This window comes from Ranitomeya imitator, chromosome 7 (assembly GCF_032444005.1).
Source record: "Ranitomeya imitator isolate aRanImi1 chromosome 7, aRanImi1.pri, whole genome shotgun sequence".
NCBI classification, from domain to species: Eukaryota; Metazoa; Chordata; class Amphibia; order Anura; family Dendrobatidae; genus Ranitomeya; species Ranitomeya imitator.
The window spans coordinates 112,486,276-112,507,825 of NC_091288.1; the positions used below are offsets into that span (position 1 = coordinate 112,486,276).

Here is a 21,550-nt window from a genome sequence, read left to right on the forward strand (position 1 = left end):
CCATGGAGGCCTGCTGCACAAAGTCTCCTCTTAACAGTTGCTGTAGAGATGTGTCTGCTGCTAGAACTCTGTGTGGCATTGACCTGGTCTCTAATCTGAGCTGCTGTTAACCTGCGATTTCTGAGGCTGGTGACTCGGATAAACTTATCCTCAGAAGCAGAGGAGACTTTCGGTCTTGATTTCCTGGGGCGGTCCTCATGTGAGCCAGTTTCTTTGTAGCGCTTGATGGTTTTTGCCACTGCACTTGGGGACACTTTCAAAGTTTTCCCAATTTTTCGGACTGACTGACCTTCATTTCTTAAAGTAATGATGGCCAATCGTTTTTCTTTACTTAGCTGCTTTTTTTCTTACCATAATACAAATTCTAACTAGCTGTGTATCCACCCGACTTCTGCACAACACAACTGATGGTCCCAACCCCATTTATAAGGCAAGAAATCCCACTTATTAAACCTGACAGGGCATACCTGTGATGTGAAAACCTTTCCCGGTGACTACCTCTTGAAGCTCATCAAGAGAATGCCAAGAGTGTGTGGAGCGCCCCCAGACACAGGGCCACGATGTTTCGGTACCGGGCCTCTCTGGTTCGGTTCTGAAGCTGTCACGGTGGCTAGACCCGGTCCGCGACCCTGCTAAGGGGCGTCCAATGGAAGTGGTAGTACAGTCTGTCAAGAGTTTGTGACGCCACCTGTGGTGCTCGGTCAGGGTGACCGACGCTGCTGTGGGGTCCGCTGGGGTGATGGAATAGCAGCCGGATGGTATACCTTCCCACAGGTGAAGTATGTCCCCAGGGCTTCCGTAGGGTAGATGGTGATGGTGTGAGATGCAGGCAATAACGAGGACACAGGTTTGCAGTCTCTTTACCTTTTACTGAAGGCTTCAGTACACTCAGTCCAGAGCACGTTCAACCGGGCTATCAGAGACCGGCCGGTCCGATGGGCACATCCAGAGTTTCCTTCGCAGATGGAAATCGTTGCCTACCAAGAGCGCCTGTGTGTTGTAGTCCTACCCTGCTGAGCATTCGAGATAGTCCTCACAACTGCTGCTCTCGTTCGTTCGTTCGCTACAGCTTCCTCTCTCTCTCTCTCATTCTTTGGTTCCAGATGTTGCTAGTTTCTAACGTCCCCCAGATAAAGTATGGCTAGGACGCCACCAGTTTGACGGGAAGGCTTGGAGGTCTTCTGGGACCTTAGAGACGCCCCTCTCCCAATGTTGCCCCCTATGTCTTCGTAGGTGTAGAAGGTAGACAGCCAACCTATAATTAACTGTCCAGCGGAATTTGAAGTAAGGCCTGAAGTCAGTTACTCCTACGGTGATCCGGCCACCGACTGCGCGCCTCAGTAAGATGTTGTCTTCCTCTCTCGGCACGACTCTTACTGGCTCTCCTTTGTGCTGATCTCGTTTACACTGTTCCACAATATTCTTCCCCTCTTGTCTCTTTCTTAGGATACCGCCGCAAGGTATGCAGGCGCGGTTCCGTAACGTTCTGTTCTGTTCGCTAGGCACCTGCCAGGTTCCCACGCCTGACAGGGCCCCCCCTGTGCCTTCTCCCTGCAACACCCCCTGCCACGGGATGTTGCCTGGTTCCAACCCAGTCAGCTTCTGACTAACTTCCTCCCCAGCCCCTAGTTTTACCAGTGTGAGGAGTGGCCCAATAAATGAAGCCTTTTTCTCCCCCTAGTGGCCGGAGTGTGAAGTGTAATGTGTTCTGGTGATACCTGGTCAGGAGAACTCCTTAGTGCCATCGGACGTACCGCTACTCGCCTTGGGGCCATAATGCAATGACCAGGTCTCTGGGGCGCTACACTCCCCCCCGGTTAAATCCAGTACTCCTGGACTGGTGAGAAGAACAACAATATAATGCAGTGAAAGACATACAAATTTTTAGATGCTACAAACAAACAAATGGAAAAGGTGCTTCCCTTTATGGGAGGTAAGAACACTTGAACGTTGCAAACAAAAGTAACAATTAAATATTTTTAAATAACATTATTACCATAAATAACTCTGGTACCCAGCCGGGTATGCTACTAAGACTTAAGTGCAAATTTTTGGAACACCTAACTAACTCTTCCTTTAAGGGCGTGTTCGCCGATCCCACTAAAGGCCTACTATCAAGTACTACCACAACTCAACCTTCCTTTCCATTCTCACTTCGCCAATGCAGGACCGCCTAGCTCCTTGGCTGAGCCTACTGCCATTGCGCCGACCATCTTTCTACATCTTCTAGGAGGACTCTTTCTCTAACCCCTACAGGTTCATTTCACGTTCCTGTCCTCAATCTTTATTAACATTATCAAAACTTTCTAAATCCCTCAACATTATTAACGGTTTAGTAAAACAATCATCAAACATTCCCTTTAAGAGGGACCCAAGTCTCTGGTGCAGATTCTCTTTGAGCAAGCAAGTCCTTCTGCAGCAAGTCTTCACAAAGTCTTCGCAAAGTCTTCACAAAGTCTTCTTTGACTTATAAAACCAGTAGGGGGCACCTTTAAGAAGGTGCAACTATTTACAAGGCCAGTTTGTGAATCATTCACCGTCCATGATTCGGCAGTCTTTTAAAACGATGATGAACTTGAGGAACACAACCAATAGAAAACAATAGGGATCCCGGGTCAACAAAGGGATCCCTAGGAGTTAACCCTGGACGGGTTTGTAAAGCAGCAACAGCAAGAAACAGTTAAATAACTATGTACATTTTCAGGTCTTCGAGGTTTAGTGCTGCAATGGGGGCCACGGCGTCGGCCGGTGACGGCCGCATCCCACCCAGGGGAAGCCTGGCTCTGAGTCACCTTCCAGCACCGTCGTATCAGCAGCGGTCGGGGTGCGAACGTTGAAACCGGTGGCAGACTCCGCAAGTAGAGCACCACTTGCCGGGGTGGTGGTGCTGAGTCCTATGGGGTCAGGGGTCAATGGAGTCCCGCCACCAGTTTCAGTCATGATCATCGATGGTGCGACCACTAGCGCACAGCGTTTGACACTCTTGGCGTACCACCCTCGCTCACTCCAGTGGCGGGTGTAGGTCACATGGTCCTCTCTGTACAAATTTTCGAAGTGGAGGGATACTGCGGGACTGGGGTTTCTCGTTGCAGCTAGTCACATAGACCTCGGTCAACAGCCCTGGCTCTATTATGAAGCCACAACCCCTCCCCCGGTGGAAGGCCAGCACAATCCCCTGTTTTATCAAACTCTCAGGGCAACAATTGACAAGGGGCACTCGCTCCTTGGGTCGGACAGTCTGCTCCATCCTTTCACGATCTTCCCATTGTGAGATTAGGCTCCGCCTATACTGATCCCAGGTGAGCCGGATGACATAGGAGCCCTCCTGTCGGGACCCGTCTGGCTGAAATCGGGGGGCATTCCACTCAAAGACCACTCCCCTGGGGCTGATGTTAATTGGTATACCCAGAGGTGTCGGTAGTGGGGGCAGGATCCCCTTCATGGCGTAAAGGGCAGCCACCATGATCTCAGTAGTGGGGCACCAGTCATCAATGGGCTGGGGAGCGGTCACCGGAGCCGGAACGGTCGGTGGGGCAGGGGCGCTGTTGGTACCTGCGTCTGATGTGGTTCCACCGATGTCGGTCAGCTCCGCTGACGAGGACACTGGAGTCTGCTGCGGCCCTGACCACGGCTTCCCTTGGGCGGCCATCCAGCACAGCTCCGACTTCCACTTCCTCACCGTCGCCAACCCCTCATCTGGAGTCGGGTGGACCAAGGCGTCCTCAGGTAACTCCAGGGGATTCGGGTCCCCCTGCGACGACGAGCTCGGGTTCGCCTCTGCTGGGCTGCGGTGCTCCGGGGTCACTCCGTCGTCGTTCGGGTACCCGCTGGTCATCAGCTCCGCTCCTGGGTCTGCAGCAGCACTCACACGAGGCTCCGTCATTTTCTGGAGTTCGAGCTCCTCCATTCCTGAGTTCGTAATCTTGCAGCCGTAGTCGGAGTGGGCGGGTTCTGCTGTTCGCTCCGTTTTCTCGATCTCCTCCCATGACACGCCCTCCTTCTTCTCCTGCGCTCCTCGTGGCACGGCAATGGCGGCGGTTTTGGCGGGAATCATGCGGCAAATAGCAACTCACAGTCCTTGCAATAAATCACAGTCCAATACGTTTCAATCACAGTTCCAAGGCACACATGACCCAATTCTTCAGGCTTAAGTACGATCCTGTTCGTGACGCCAAGTCGGTACCGGGCCTCTCTGGTTCGGTTCTGAAGCTGTCACGGTGGCTAGACCCAATCCGCGACCCTGCTAAGGGGTGTCCAATGGAAGTGGTAGTACAGTCTGTCAGGAGTTCGTGACACCACCTGTGGTGCTCGGTCAGGGTGACCGACGCTGCTGTGGGGTCCGCTGGGGTGATGGAATAGCAGCCGGATGGTATACCTTCCCACAGGTGAAGTATGTCCCCAGGGCTTCCCAGTAGGGTAGATGGTGATGGTGTGAGGTGCGTGCAGGCAATAACGAGGACACAGGTTTGCAGTCTCTTTACCATTTACTGAAGGCTTCAGTACACTCAGTCCAGAGCATGTTCAACCGGGCTATCAGAGACCAGCCGGTCCGATGGGCACATCCAGAGTTTCCTTCGCAGATGGAAATCGTTGCCTACCAATAGCGCCTGTGTGTTGTAGTCCTACCCTGCTGAGCATTCGAGATAGTCCTCACAACTGCTGCTCTCGTTCGTTCGTTCTCTACAGCTTCCTCTCTCTCTCTCTCGTTCTTTGGTTCCAGATGTTGCTAGTTTCTAACGTCCCCCAGGTAAAGTATGGCTTTTTTTTGACGGGAAGGCTTGGAGGTCTTCCGGGACCCTAGAGACGCCCCTCTCCCAATGTTGCCCCCTATGTCTTCGTAGGTGTAGAAGGTAGACAGCCAACCTATAATCAACTGTCCAGCGGAATTTGAAGTAAGGCCTGAAGTCAGTTACTCCTACGGTAGTAGTGTATAAGCGGGTGGTTTCGTCAAACTCAATCTGACAGGTGCCCCGCCCCTATCAAAGTGTATCAAAGTGTGTAACCCCTCCCCTCCCCTTGTTTGACGGCTGGTATCCAGCTGTCCCTCCTTGTTTGATTTCCCCTTTTGATATAGTTTAATATAGTTTAATTTGTTGTAGTTTTGATATTATTCCCGTATTTTGTGGAATAACACATGTTTATAATTATAGCCTAGTCGTGTATTTATTTTACACGTGGTTTATAACACCTTTCTCATTTGTTTTATATTAGATTTTATACGTAGCCCGAGACTGGTGTTTCTGTATGCAATCCTACATCCTGTTATGTGAAAAGTATTCTCATATTATACCAGTATTTCTTTTTATATTTTATTCACAGTGTATCCATATAGTGAATAGGGCTGATGTTTCTGTATGCAATCCTACATCCTGTTATGTGAAAAGTATTCTCAAACACTAACTAAATGGTGAACATTACCTAAATTAGGTTAACTGTGGGTCAGAGGTTTATAGCACCTAGGTCAAGCAATTGTTGTTGTATTTGCGTACCCCATAAATGTTTATTTCCACAAACAGAAAAGTTATTGTGTCCTGAAGATGGCATCTGAGGTTATTTGTTATCTACTGAGGCCATTGCAAGCTGTGTTTATTCACATTGTAGCAGGTTTTATCCTTGTGGCTGCCTTATATACACAGAAGAGATATGCACCAATGTCACAACACAAGTTATAATATGACCCAATGTTACAATACAAGTAAGAAGCGGCGTGTTTTATACGAATAAAAACCAAAGACACGATATTGTAAAAAAAATTTAAAAGATTTATTTCTCACGATAAAACAGCATCTCAAAGACATTTCAACACTATAAAAAATTCTTACAGAATATAAAAAGTAAAAACATTACAATACAGTAATATGACAGTACAGTAACAGTACAATGAACAATTACACTTCTTACAAAATAATTAATATAGCGTTACAAGGCGTGTACAGCATTTATCCAGTACATTCTTTACATCGTGAGCCACATGGTTTGTAGCAGCGGTAGAGACCTTTTTTTAGGTAGCAAAGTTCCACGTGTGGTACCTAATGACGGGGAATGTAAAGATTGAATTGTACGGGGTGACGCCGCTAACTTCAGCGGTGTAGATACAGAGCGTGTCTCACTGTTGGTAATTTTTAATTCATCTAAAAGCTTCCTAGTAGCGGGGTTACCCACAACTGTAGACGGCATATTTAGCTCTGCCATAGCCTGCATAAATGAATCCCAACCCGGCGGTAAATTTCTACTGTTCAGAGCATGACTCTGCGTTGTACTACGTACCAAATCCAGTAAGTTAGACCCTGGTATTACGGATCCTTTGAAAATAAATTCAGCATTATTATTCCATGCTGTGACATTTTTATTCTGCAGCAGCCTGTTTAGTAAAAATTCAGCATTCTTTTTATATCTTTGGTTTATATGGCCGACAATTTCAGCGATCTCATGATTTTTATCAGAGTCGGTATTTGGCAATTGCTGCTGACCAGGATCAGGAGGGCTAACGAGATTTAAAGCCGTTACTTCTTTTGAGCTGTGCCTCGTATGTACCAAGTAGCGTTGTAGCACAGCGCTATACATTTTAATTTTCACATCATCGGGAATGTCACGACGCTGTAAAATGTCGCTAATCTCACCATCAAGGCGCCGAATAACACTGTCGCGTATGTTATCTGTAGTACCGGGTCTTAGTTTGTCTAGCTCCTGTTTGGGGACTAGATACATTTTCGTTGTATGCTCCATTATCTTCCGGCGATCAGGCTTGTTATTATTGGGATTGCAAAAGCTAAAAGAGGACCGATAAACCCGCCGGCCTGTTTTAGTAGGCGCTTCTTTTTCTTTATGGGCTGAGATCTGTCGCTCAGTGTTCTTATAGCTTTACGCCACTTCTTTAATATACCTTTTTGGCGCTCTTTCAGCGGAATCCTGCCTTTTAAGATATTTAAAGCAATCTCGCCTATGGCTGTAATTAAATCATTGCTTGCATCGCGCAAAATAGACTTTCTGACAGCGGGGGTTGCTTTCACTAGGGTTTTTAAGAGAGCCCAGTTACGCCGGAGCCTCTCAGACATCTTTACATCACAACGACCACAGCGTAGAATGTCTGATACCTGGTAAAATTCACTTTTTAGAAGTTTTTTTCTTCTGAACATAGACAGCGGGCAGCGCGGGTGGAAACAACCCAGTCCTTAAACGCAGATCCTCAGGAGTATTAGCTCTCAAATCTACAAGCAAATACCCGTAAGGCTCCCGCGTGGCATCCTCAAAAGCTTCTAGGAAAAAACGTGTTTTTCCGGGATACATCTGACGAGCTAGAGTTAAAGTTTGTAATTTATCTCGGGGGTTGTTAAAAAGCACCATGTACTTTGTGTTTAAATTTATCGTACGGCTTTTCTTGCCCTGACAAAATATGTTTTGCACCAGGTAGAAAATGCTGAGATTTCTGTGGTGCACATACTTGGTAAAGGCTTTTTCTATCTCACAATTCTCACTAGCACTCTCCATGAGATCATCAACAATCGCCAAATTCACCTTCTCCGGTGGGAATAATTCGTCATCTACGAATGTATTCGGCAGACCCTCCACAAATCTGGCGTGGGGAAAAGAGAGAGAGATTTCATCATATAGTTTTTGCCAACACGAATAAAACCATACAATATTATCAGGTTTCTGAGAAAAATTAGCTTCAATATTATATAGCAGCTGTTTTACAAAATAGCTCTTTCCAGAATTAGACGGTCCTGCTAGAATGCACGAGAACGGGTGTTGCAGACGCGTATCCATCACAATACACGACTAATACCCAAAAGGTAATGTTGTGAAATCGTCTAATAGTCGCCGCTTTGTATAAACGCACTTTTGTGTTTTGCGTAATGGCCTTGTTTCAATATCCCAGTACTTTTTATTTCTCACAATGGACGCCTGCTGTACGACAATACGTTTCTGAGTTTCTGCGGCAGAATTGCGCGGGTAGTCCAGAACTAGATCTTTCAGACTGTTGAAATTAATAGATTGAGAGTTACCAACATTTAGTGTTATCCCCTTAACTTTTAAGACAGTTTTACCGGTGTTGAGTTTGTAGCCGTAAGTTTTGGGGCCCGCGGATACAAATTCTGTGATGTGTGTACCATCGGGTATTTCACTGGTCAGCTCCCCCAGGTAATCGCCTAAAGGCGGTTGCCACTCACCATCTCTCTGTACAAAAATAACTGAATCTGTGTCGTGATAAAGGCACCGCTCCTGCAGCCGGTCCAGCAGCGAATAGAGCTCTAGCCGAGCATATGCTGTTGTAAAACACGCTATAAAAATGTTTGTGTTTTTGTTGAGTGTGTGATGGCCTTTTGCATATTTCCAGTTAATGGTTGCGGTGTCATCATCAAGGAAATGTAACATCGAAATGTCATAGTAAGGCAGGAACAAATACTTAAAAAGCTCATCTGGATCCCTAACAATGCTGGTACATGATAGATTAGATCTCTGAGCAAACTTTCCCCATAAAGAATTTAAGAAAAGCTTGGAGATCTGTCGCTTAGCAGGATTGACAGCTATATTTTCAGGCCGTAATTGGACACCTTCTTTTTCAAGAAAAGAGTCAATGTACTGCCGCTTCTTGGCGTCATCAGTGCACCAGCTAGGATAACCAGAGGCTTCCTGCTTATCCCTAAGATGTAATTTAATGTAAGGCGCAAACAGATCATCAGTGGTTTTAGGAAAATGCCATATTTCATAGATGTGAGCGATCCGATACCCTTTTTCTATAGCCATCTCGAGCTCTATAGTGCACCAGGTGCCTGTCAGCGCCCGTTCTTCATCACTGTGGGCACAAATATCTGCCTGGGAATTTGCAGCGCATGTGTAACAAAGGGGAAACATTAATTTTTTGTTGAGTTTTACCGGTAGAACTGGAAAAAATAAATCTCTCGGCGGGTAGACCTTGACTCTAGCAATGCCAAAGTATTTTTTAATGAATCCAAAATTGTCGTAGATGATGTCTGGATGGCCTACAGGGTATGTTTTAGTTTTGTTTACAAAGGGGTACAGACTGGTGAAATCATAGTAGTGTAAAGTCTCCCCTTCTTCCAGATGGTGATAGAGCTTAATGGCGTTAGTTCGCCCGCCATAAAGCGCATCACGGGGGTCTAAAGGAACGGGGAATTCCATCTGACGAAGAAATGTTTGAAGGTTAGAATCATTTTCAACCATTTCATTCCACTCATGTTCCCACATCAGTCTTACTGTGTACCCGCAACACTGTAAGTAACGCTTTTTAGCTAAAAAGGTGTAATATAACTGACCGTAGGACGTGCTTGTGACCTTATTTGTGTCATTTTCATTATAGCACACGGGACAACCGTGGTAAAAACACCCCTGAAATTCAAAGGCTATGTGCTGGCCGCTAACATAGGCATAGCCATCTAGAAAATACTTCCCGACCTGTTTTTCACCGCCTCTCAAAGCGTGCTGTATGTCGATGTTCTCAGAGTGGGCTACATACATGAGCCACTGTATAGCGGGTGTCGAGTAGCGCTTTTTTGCCTTGTGATAATTATCACCAGGTAAAATGGCGATTGTCTTTTTTGGAAGAAATTTAAACCGGTACATTGTCATACACACCGAGGCCAGGGTGATGAGCTGAAAAGGATCAACACATCTGCGCACTACAATCTTTTGCTTTTGACGCTTACAGTATTTTTTAACATTTTTCTGAGTCATCTGCATAATACGCTCTCTATAGATCTCGCAGGCGTGTCTCAAAATTTCAACATCTTGTTTGCAATAAGATTTTAGCTCGGCCTTGAAGTCAAAAGTTGTATTTACCTGTGTCTCATACCACTCCAGGAACTCTACCTTCTCGCCAGGTGACATGTACTCCACCCCATAATATTTTACATCAGGTATGGGACCTACATAATTTTGGTTTTCTCTGGTATTGAAAAAGTGTGGAAAATGTCCTTTGCCTCCTGAAAAGCCCATGGCCTGTGGTAATTTACTGAGTTTCATGGGGATAAAATTTAGAGAGTCTATGAACCTTATAGACAAATCGGGTAGCGACACACACAAGAGGCGGCCACCTTGGGTTATCAACTGTACTTGTAGTTTTTCAGAAATCAGTTCCTTAACAATAAAGTATGCATCATATCTTCCACCATTGTGGGCAATAAATGTATGATCTGAAAATTTACCGCTTGTAAAGAACTGTACAAAGTCATGTGTACAGGTATCACCCTCAAACTCCCAGGAGGGGTGGCCATACAGCGTTGTAGCATAAATGTAATTCGGGATGTGCGTGCCTGTCTCCTGCATACACTCAAAATCATAAAAGATATAGCAATCTGACTCATCCTGTGCTACATACTTCCGCATGTAACAAAGATGAGCATCGAATTTATTTATATGTCTGCGACATACAGGACAGCGCAAACCATTACATTTATGCTCTGTTTCGCTATTTCTGGGGACAAAAAGGTTGCATTTATCACAAAATGTTTTAAGTCTGCAGAATGCTGGGTCGCCTAATCCAAATTGTTTGTGATAATCTAGGCACACGCTCGAGCGGCAATAAACTCTGCAAACAGTACATCTGGGCTGTTGGTCGGCACCGCTTTCTACGCAATTCTCTCTCTGACAGGCCTTACAAAAATACTGGCAGGAGTGGTTGTTTTTGTGGTGAAACACTGAATTGCAGAGCTCACAAAAGTAATCAGCACCGATAAAACCCTTCATATTTTTGATACCGTAGTAGTGATTATCATGGAACAATATGAATACTGTTTTGCCATTAGCTGTATTACCGCTCTCAAAGTAACGCCAATCGCCCTGACTATAGTACAGTACTTTAATGGTGACCCCCAAATATTTTTCAAATGCAGGGATGTCGCTAAAACTCACTAATTGATCATCAGGGATGCCCAGTGCTGCGTGTATGTTTTTAGAGCGGCTCAGTAAAACACCATCAGTGACATTCGTGTCGTCCATCAGGGCGCACACACTAGCAGCCAAACACAGATTTGTCGTGTAATTGTTAAAATCATACAGCCATTGTCTCTTTTGTTTAATGATCTGACTGCTCGCTATAGATTTCAAGCGCCTTTTTTGTTTTACACCACCGCGTCGGTTTTTAATGATGGTGACGACTAGCTTTAGCGAATTGGATGATATGCATTCACTGTTACTTTGAAGTGCGCGGGCAACAGCATTTAAAAAAGATTCGGAATTAAAATCTTCACGGGTTTGTTTTGTAGTGAAAATAGGGTCTAAAGTATCACCGGCATCAAACCTTAACTGTACAAAGTCGCCAGGTTCAATGTCCCTGATGATTCTATCCAGTAATGCCTGAATGCCCTCATGAACAATATTCAAGCCCTCTTCAAATGACCGTACACGCTCCAAATTTACAAATCTAAAATGATCTGTATGTATATGACCATTGAAATTGCGGAGGGCCCTTTCATGATGATGGATGTGTTGCAAAAATACTGTATGATCGGGGCGCCGCACATTACCAGCAGCGTCTGCGGATTGTGAATTTTGTGTAGATGCCTGTGCGGCAGCTGCAGAGCTGCCTGGACTATGTGAGTGCTGTTCTGACTCTTGTGACGACGTCTGTGGTGACTGTAGAGGCATTGCAGGACACATGTCACCACGGCGCCTCCTAGAGCATAGCGCCCGTCTAGCGCTGACCAACAATTTTAGAGCCCTCTTTATAACTCTAGCCCTATTATACCTGGGTAGTGTTAGTTTAGGTGGTTTATGCATGCCGTAGCCGACCATATCTAGTCATAATGGGGTCGCTGTAGTTGTTATCTCGCCATCCAGCAGCAGGCTCCGAAGTGCGTATAGTTCGGACTTATTAGCCTGTGTTGGGTTTTGTGTTAATAATAATTTTTCAAAAGTATCGCAAAAAAACATTATTTTGGGGACCCAGCGTTTGTAGCGTAAGTAGCGGCCGATGTGTTCCTGAAATACAAGCATTTCAACGGGGTCCCAGCTGCGGGATTCATGCTGCAGATCTATAGCTGGCGCATGAATCCGTGGCTTTTTACACACCTTAAGCTCTTTACACCCCTTAACATCATCCGGCCGCGACCTCTTTGACCGTTTCTTAACATTAACAGAGTTAGATACACAGACATGAGATATGTCACCCAAATTAGAGGGTCCTGAGGGTCCGGCCCCAGAGGCATTAGCAGGACCCGTTACACATGGCGCTGACGGTTGCATAGTGTGGGACATACGTATAATGAGCGGTTCTATGGATGGTTGCTTACCATCAGCGAGCTGATCAATCTCGCGATCATACTCTTCACGACTCATCGTGGCTGTGGCACCCACGGCGCAGGATGCGGTTGGTGGCTCTGTAACATGTTTTGTTTTCCGCTTATGTTTTCGGGGTGCCTCGAGCACTTCTGGATATAGTAGCGCGGGGTCATTCACACGGATTGTCGATGGCTGTCCGGTACTTGGATGGGGTATTTCACGATGGTCCGACGGTACAGGGTTTCCTGCGTCCTGCACCACGCAGATCGGTGATAGCGGATATGCTCTAACAGATCCATTAGCCGTCTGTATCGCTGGCCACGCTTGTGCTGCGCCATTCTCGGTGATCTGTAGCGGCTGTAGAGGTGCTGGAGGTGTTTTTCTCATGACTTTGCGCTTAGCTGTAGGAAAGATTATACATGTGTCAGATATGTGCGAGACCGTCGCAGGCCGCTGCGCATAGCTGCAGGAAAGATTATACGTGTGCCAGATATGTGTGAGACCGCCGCAGGCCGCTGCGCTTAGCTGCAGGATAGATTATACATGTGTCAGATATGTGTGGGGCCATGGATCTCAATGATGAAGCACGTGCATCATTGACTGTACAGAGACTGTGCATGTATACCAAAATATACACTTACGGGATAGCGATGTGTGGTGAATGATTGCCGTGGCGTCTTCTGCAGCTTCTGCGATGCTCTCCATTAGCTCCGGTATATTCTCTTTTGTGAAAATTCTTCTAGGCTTCAGTTTACAAGCTATAAATAAAGATACAGGCCTTAGTAGAGGCGTGGTGGATTTTCGCAGAGCGGTTGTGCAAAAAACTTTTCATATGATTCTCACCTTTCCCTTTTTTGCCCGCCGGTCCGAGCTGTTTTTTAGGTGCTCTAGAATCAGGGCTGTTTCTCGGCGTGGGGGTCTGGTACATCAGTTCCTCAACAGGCGTCTGATTGTGTTCCGTGGTGGTTGGTTCTGGAAACATGTCGACATCTGTAAAGAATTAATATATATATTTACACGTCTAAATACTTAAAAGCTATATACACACACACACACACACACATACATACACAGCAGTCACACAACGCACCTATGATGTCCTGAGTCAAATCCCACACAGCAGCGATACCTGCATTAGTGTTACTATACTCAGCTCCAGGTGTATCACACTCCAGAGTAGGCACGCTGAAGCCGTTTAAAAAATCATCGCTATAGTTGCTGATAAATTCATCTACAGCATCGGGGGTGTTCCTGGTAAATTCATCTAGATTATCGGGGATGGTCCTGATTAATTCATCTTAAACAAGAAAGAATAAACAATATAAAAATAATATATAAAAACAGCCCTTAGTTAGAATGGGACACTAACAGATACATGTATATAAATCTTGAAACATACCTATTACCGAATCCGCAACTTGACTGGAAAAAGCCGAAAAATGTTGGGATTCCATCTAAAATAAATTATCTGTGTAAATTTTATGCGCAAACTATATTATCCACACACCACCACTCGTCAAACTCATTTATATACCCCAACAAATAAACTGCTCCCCGTGTATAAATATTCTTATACTACGCAAATCATGGGTAATACGGCTAAGTCTTTCTATATTAATCATGCGCCACAAATATGATTTATGCGGTAAAACTATATTACACAGCCCCACTAAATATACCGCTACTGTATAAATATGACTATAAATATGTCTATGTTAAACAACACACATGTAGTAAGTAAACGCTACAGGCGCTAGTTAGGGCGTATTGCCAGTTATTAACTACTGTATTACATAAATTATGTTATAATAGTTGCCCGCTGATAAGTCTTTCTATATTAATTATGTACCACAGAATATGTTTTATGCAGTAAAACTATATTATACAACGATACTAAATATGCTGCTATCCTCCAGTATAAAACTAACTTATTAGACAAATAACACCCTTAATTATGGTTTTAGAGATGCATAGTTAAATATAATTAAGCATTTGCGAATAATAACACAACTGTCTTATATACTTACATTTAGAATAGCTTGCTTTTTTTTTTTAGTCTAGTCGGACTTCTGGTGGATGTCTGATGTACTTAGTGGGCCAGCCACCTGTATTTATCCTGAGTGTCAGAAACCAGCTCACCTGTTAACACCCAGAAACACACCCAGTTACGCCCCCACCACACGCCTGCTGTTAACACCCAGAACACAACCATACATGCAATTAATGCATGCATTAACTCACGCATGATATATCCGGATTAAAACAGGAATTTTTATACAGCTGAATTTCTGAAAGAAGCAGTCTGTTGATTAACGAACCACAATCATTTTAATCAATCATGACGTCTAAATCGTATGATGCCATATTAGAAAAACAATATTTTACATGCCGCGCACCCGGCTCATTCTCGGGTATTGACAAATTATTTAGATCTGCAAGAGCACGCGGTATAAAGAAATCTGATGTTATTGCCTGGTTAAATAAGCAAGACACCTACACGCTACACAAGCCTGCTAGAAAACGCTTTTTGACAAATAAAATTTACGTCTCGGCCATTGATGCGCAGTGGCAGGCGGATCTCGTAAGTTTAATTGACTATTCAAGGGAAAATGATAATGTCAAATACATCCTGACGGTGATTGATGTTCTATCGAGATACGCATGGTGCGTGGCCTTGACAAACAAGACAGGCGCTAGTGTCGCCAGATCGTTCGAATTAATATTTCAAAATGATAAGCGCATACCGAAGAAACTGCAGACGGATCGCGGCAAAGAATTTATAAATTCATCACTCAAACAGCTATGTAATACGTACAATATTCATCACTTTTTTACAAACAATGATGTAAAAGCCGCTATGGTCGAGCGTTTTAATCGCACATTAAAAACCCGTATGTGGCGCTATCTTACGCATCATAATACCTTTAGGTATATTGATATTTTACCGGATTTGCTGCATAGCTAGAACCATACGTACCACTCAACGATCCGCTGTAGTCCCGCGTCTGTGTCAGAGAGAAACGTGATGCAAATCTGGCGCAATATTTACAGTTCTACTATTACTAATAAACCGATTAAACCGTCTTTAACGGTCGGCTCTCATGTGAGAATATCGCGCTATAAATCGACCTTCTGTAAGGGCTATGAGAAGACCTACAGCGATGAGATTTTTTTAATCACCGGCGTCTCCAATAAATTTCATAAACCCCTTTATAAAATCAGTGATTTAGCCGGAGAGCCTGTAGAGGGGTCATTTTATAAGGAAGAGCTGCAAAAAATACCTATGGATGAGGATCGTGTCTACAGAGTAGAAAAGATTTTGAGAAAAAAACGTGTCAGGGGTGTGCGTCACTGCTTTGTCAAATGGCTGGGCTACCCCGAAAAATTCAATAGTTGGATCCCGGCCTCGGAGTTGACAGATATATAACCATGGAAGCGGGCTCATTTTTCGTGACATTACCCAGTAATTCGTCAATTAAAATCTACCCTGAAAACACAATATCGGAGTACAATACCAAGTTAGCGCGGGCCGTTCATCTTTCGGCAGATTATGAGGTGGCGTTAACGGAAATACAGTACCCCCATACGTGGAACACGTTTGATGCTTTTGAAGGGAGCTTCTACGCGGCTAAACACGGCGAACCTTTAGTACAGTATCACATAAAATCAGGATTTTACTCGTCCATTCCTAAGCTAGTTGGCGCGGTCAATGCCCGAATAGAAGCGCTGTATTTATCTACGCCTGCCTACAGAATACGGTATGATGAGCTACGCCGCGAGGTGATCCTGACCGACCCATCCTCTATACAGTTTACTCTGGGTACTAAGTTAAAATTTATTTTCGGCCTGCAGACCGTCGATGACTCCCCCGTTGCTTTAATGCCGTGGAATCGCCGCTTTTACCCCGATTCAAAGGCTGGTTTTTATTCGCTTTTTGTATACACTGATATAATTCAGCATCAACTTGTAGGTGACAGTTACGTTCAACTGCTACGAACCGTAGAAGTTAGCGGCGATGATAATGATATTGTCACGGTGCGCTACTCACGGCCCGATTACATACCGCTGTGCAAGCAACACTTTGACTCCATAAACATTACAGTCATGTCGGACCAGGGAACGCCGGTTAAATTCAGATACGGCAAGTGTATAGTGCGATTACATTTTAGACCTCGCCAGCATTGACACGATAAAATGCTGTCTCAAAGGGTGTATGGAGATCCTGCTGTTTATGCCCGCTACTATACTGCACAGTCGGGGCACGGTCTAGAGGGATTCCGCGGGAGCGAGTACATGTATGGCTCTGGACTGGCAGGACTATTTAAAGGTTTATTTCGTCGCGCCGTGCCGCTTTTCAGAAAAGGCTTAGAATTAGTAAAACCACACGTTCGGACTGCTGCCCGGAACATCGCTGCAGATGCCGTGACATCCGCATCGACTGCCCTTATGAAAAGGATAAATACGCCAACCCATCAAGACGGCTCTGGGATAATCTATGTCGCTAAAAAAGCCCAAAAAAGAAAGCGCCGCGTTTGCCCTCCTTTACCGCCGATGCTCATGAATAAAACTACATCCAAGAGACGCCCCCGTCAGAAACGAGTAAGACGCTCTGCGGACGACATCTTCTAATCAGTTACCATGGCTTTCCTGCATGACGCTTCTGTAGAGTGCGCAAAATCTGAACTGGATATTTTTGCCGTACCACCGACTCAAACAAGTATCGAGAAATCTCTATTTGTAGAAGTACAGCCGGTTGCTGCTCTGTCAGACAATGGACCGTTGGAGTTTTACATATCTGGTAGTGGTGATTATTATTATGATCTGAACAACACGCTACTGTACATAAGCTGTCGCATCGTGAAGCAGGATAATACGGCCATCGCCGATGGTGCGCGTGTGGCGCTCATAAACTACCCTCTAGCCACTCTTTTTAACCAGGTCGATATTACTCTGGGAGACCGACTTATCTCACAATCGGACAATCTCTACAGCTATAGAGCCTACATAGAGACCCTTTTAAATTACAGTTCACAGACGCTGGCATCGCAATTTACAGCCGGTTTGTTCTATAAAGACACTGCGGGGCATCATAATGACAGGCGCCTGGATGGCGCAAATGCGGGATTTATCAAAAGAGCCAGTGCCGCCTCTCACTCAAAACCCATCGACCTTTTGGGACCCATTTTTGGGGATATATTTAACCAGCCAAAGTTAATATTGAACGGCCTTGACCTTAAGGTTAAGCTGTCAAGAAATAAGGATACTTTCTGCCTCATGTCCGCAGAAGCCGAGCCGCTGAAGGTACAAATCTCGCAGGCGGCTCTCTATGTGAAAAGAGTGCAGGTATCACCGGCTGTCCGAATCGGCCACAGCCAGGCCCTCCTAGCAGCAACAGCCAAGTACGCTGTTGACCGAACATGCCTGAAAGTGTACAGCATCGCCGCAGGGACACGGATCACGAACCACGAGAACCTCTTCCTAGGACAGATACCAAAAACTGTTATATTGGGGTTTGTAGATAATGAGGGCTTCAGCGGTTCTTATACAAAAAACCCACTGGACTTTCACCACTACCACGTCAATCACGCGGCATTATATCTGGATGGTCAGCAGATACCCGCGAGGCCTTATAATCCTAATTTTAATGCTGATTTAGCCATCAGAGAATATATGGCGCTTGCCCATATATCGGGCAAGCAAAAGGCTGATTGTGCCATGGCGATAGATCGTGAAGAATTTATGGCTGGCTTCACGCTATTTGCTTTTGATTTATCGCCTGATCAAGAGCCTGGAGGCCATTTCTCGCTCATTAAAACAGGTAATCTGCGTGCTGAAGTCCGCTTTGCGATAGCGACACCCCACACGATAAATATGATTGTCTTTGCAGTCAACCACACCATTCTGGAAATTAATAACAGGCGAGAGATCTTGTACGATTTTAATTAAGCAACGATGGACAGTCTGCAGCTTACAGTTGTAGCGCGGTCCGATAATTATACAGACCGCATATTCGCCGGTGTGTTTCCGTGTGATTTGCTTCCGGTAGAAAGAGTGACTCAGAGACCCGCGGCATATATTGTGAATACAGACCCGGCAAATCAAGCTGGTCGCCACTGGATATTAATCGTACTCTGCGACGATAAGACGGGCATATTTTTTGACAGTTACGGTTTCCGTGCGGATAATATTATCTTTCCACGCGCTTTTGTGACATTCCTGAACAAGAATTGTTATTCTTATTGTTATCAGAGCGCACAAATTCAAGATTTGTATAGCAGTGTATGCGGTCATTATTGCATATATGTATTATACCATTTAGCGCGAGGCTTTCCATTTAAGAAGATTTTAAAAAATTTTACGTCTGACATGCAGAATAATGATCGAGCCGTATCAGATTTTGTGACATCAAGATTTTCAGGCGCCGTTATTTGTTCATCGTGTCGTTATCAGATACAGCAAAGATGCATTTGTCAGCATCATGCTGTTAGCTAACTTAAAATTTGAGCTGTTGTTTTATCGTGAGAAATAAATCTTTTAAATTTTTTTTACAATATCGTGTCTTTGGTTTTTATTCGTATAAAACACGCCGCTTCTTACTTGTATTGTAACATTGGGTCATATTATAACTTGTGTTGTGACATTGGTGCATATCTCTTCTGTGTATATAAGGCAGCCACAAGGATAAAACCTGCTACAATGTGAATAAACACAGCTTGCAATGGCCTCAGTAGATAACAAATAACCTCAGATGCCATCTTCAGGACACAATAACTTTTCTGTTTGTGGAAATAAACATTTATGGGGTACGCAAATACAACAACAATTGCTTGACCTAGGTGCTATAAACCTCTGACCCACAGTTAACCTAATTTAGGTAATGTTCACCATTTAGTTAGTGTTTGAGAATACTTTTCACATAACAGGATGTAGGATTGCATACAGAAACATCAGCCCTATTCACTATATGGATACACTGTGAATAAAATATAAAAAGAAATACTGGTATAATATGAGAATACTTTTCACATAACAGGATGTAGGATTGCATACAGAAACACCAGTCTCGGGCTACGTATAAAATCTAATATAAAACAAATGAGAAAGGTGTTATAAACCACGTGTAAAATAAATACACGACTAGGCTATAATTATAAACATGTGTTATTCCACAAAATACGGGAATAATATCAAAACTACAACAAATTAAACTATATTAAACTATATCAAAAGGGGAAATCAAACAAGGAGGGACAGCTGGATACCAGCCGTCAAACAAGGGGAGGGGAGGGGTTACACACTTTGATACACTTTGATAGGGGCGGGGCACCTGTCAGATTGAGTTTGACGAAACCACCCGCTTATACACTACTTACGGTGATCCGGCCACCGACTACGCGCCTCAGTAAGATGTTGCCTTCCTCTCTCGGCACGACTCTTACTGGCTCTCCTTTGTGCTGATCTTGTTTACACTGTTCCACAATATTCTTCCCCTCTTGTCTCTTTCTTAGGATACCGCTGCAAGGTGTGCAGGCGCGGTTCCGTAACGTTCTGTTCTGTTCGCTAGGCACCTGCCAGGTTCCCACGCCTGACAGGGACCCCCCTGTGCCTTCTTCCTGCAACAACCCCTGCCACGGGATGTTGCCTGGTTCCAACCCAGTCAGCTTCTGACTAACTTCCTCCCCAGCCCCTAGTTTTACCAGTGTGAGGAGTGGTCCAATAAATGAAGCCTTTTTCTCCCCCTAGTGACCGGAGTGTGAAGTGTAATGTGTTCTGGTAATACCTGGTCAGGAGAACTCCTTAGTGCCATCGGACGTACCGCTACTCGCCTTGGGGCCATACTGCAACGACCAGGTCTCTGGGGCGCTGCATGTGCAAAGCAGTCATCAAAGCAAAACGTGACTACTTTGAAGAACCTAGAATATAAGACATAATTTCTGTTTCACATTTTTTGTTAAGTATATCATTCCACATGTGTTAATTCATAGTTTTGATGCCTTCAGTGTGAATGTACAATTTTCATAGTCATGGAAATACAGAAAAATCTTTAAATGAGAAGGTGTGTCCAAACTTTGGTCTGTACTGTATATATATATATATATATATATATATATATATATATATATATAATCATCTATATCTTTTCTATTCTAACTTGTCAGTGTGATTTTACTGTGCTCGCATATGAATTACCGGCTTTTCAAATGCGGTCAGTGTGAAAAATCAGACAGCATTCGCATGGTCCAAATGCTGTGGGATTTTTTTCTCGCACCTATTGACTTTTATTGCAGGATGCGATCCCATTTTCGATTACAATCGCAACATACTGTGACTTTTTTACAGTCCAATCGTGATCCGATACGAGCAGGGGAAAAAAGGCAGATGAACACACAATTGTAGAATAACACTGGTCCGAATTCAATCTGATTTTTTTATCGGGATGCAATCTTCCCATTTTATCGCAAGTGGAAATGAGCCCTAACACTGACAATCCTGATTACCAGAGGTGAGTGTGTGTATGTATATATATATATATATATATATATATATATATATATATATATGTACATACTAGATGGTGGCCCAATTCTAACACATCAGGTATTCTAGAATATGTACTGTATGTATGTGCGCAGCGCTTAGCACAGCCACGTAGTATATAGCACAGCCACGTAGTATATAGCACAGCCACGTAGTATATAGCAGCCACGTAGTGTATAACACAGCCCATGTAATATATAGCACAGCCCACGTAATATATAGCACAGCCCACGCAGTGTATAACACAGCCCATGCAGTATATAACACTGCCCACGTAGTTTATAACACAGCCCACATAGTATATAACACAGTCCACGCAGTATATAACACTGCCCACATAATATATAGCAGCCAGGCAGTATATAGCACAGCCCACGTAATATATAGCACAGCCCACGTAATATATAGCACAACCCACGCAGTATATAACATAGCCCATGCAGTATATAACACAGCCCACGCAGTATATAACACAGGCCATGCAGTATATAACACAGCCCATGCAGTATGTAACACAGCCCACACAGTATATAACACAGCCTACGTAGTATATAGCAGTGTGGGCACCATATCCCTGTTAAAAAAAATTAAAATAAAAAATAGTTATAAACTCACCCTCCGGCGTCCACCGAAGCTGTCCATGAGACCGCTAAGTCATCTGGGTAATTTTGAAATGCATCAATCGGAACGGAAGCTGGCAGCAGCATCGCGTGCATCGGTGGACGGTTGAAGGTGAGAATAGCACAATTTTTTATTTTTTTAAATTATTTTT

The 21,550-nt window shown here is 44.4% G+C and overlaps 1 protein-coding gene across 1 annotated transcript; it reads right to left on the reverse strand.

Moving 5' to 3' along the window:
* Nucleotides 1-7,415: 7,415 nt before the first annotated feature.
* On the reverse strand, nt 7,416-13,808 carry LOC138644862 (uncharacterized). The gene is made up of 6 exons (XM_069733752.1): nt 13,640-13,808; nt 13,331-13,537; nt 13,084-13,230; nt 12,882-12,998; nt 12,252-12,641; nt 7,416-7,573 (listed from the first exon to the last, which is right to left on the reverse strand). The coding sequence occupies exons 1-6, from the start codon at nt 13,692-13,694 to the stop codon at nt 7,542-7,544; spliced, it is 948 nt and encodes a 315-aa protein (XP_069589853.1). The 5' UTR covers nt 13,695-13,808; the 3' UTR covers nt 7,416-7,541.
* Nucleotides 13,809-21,550: the final 7,742 nt, after the last annotated feature.

Bases quoted from the DNA above. Each gene is read 5' to 3' on its own strand.
- LOC138644862 (XM_069733752.1), bottom strand. From the start codon at position 13,694: ATGGAATCCCAACATTTTTCGGCTTTTTCCAGTCAAGTTGCGGATTCG. The intron at 13,538-13,639 runs GTATGTTTCAAG...TTCTTGTTTAAG, and splicing joins AGTTGCGGATTCGGTAATAG to ATGAATTAATCAGGACCATC. The intron at 12,999-13,083 runs GTGAGAATCATA...CTTTATTTATAG, and splicing joins GGCGGGCAAAAAAGGGAAAG to CTTGTAAACTGAAGCCTAGA.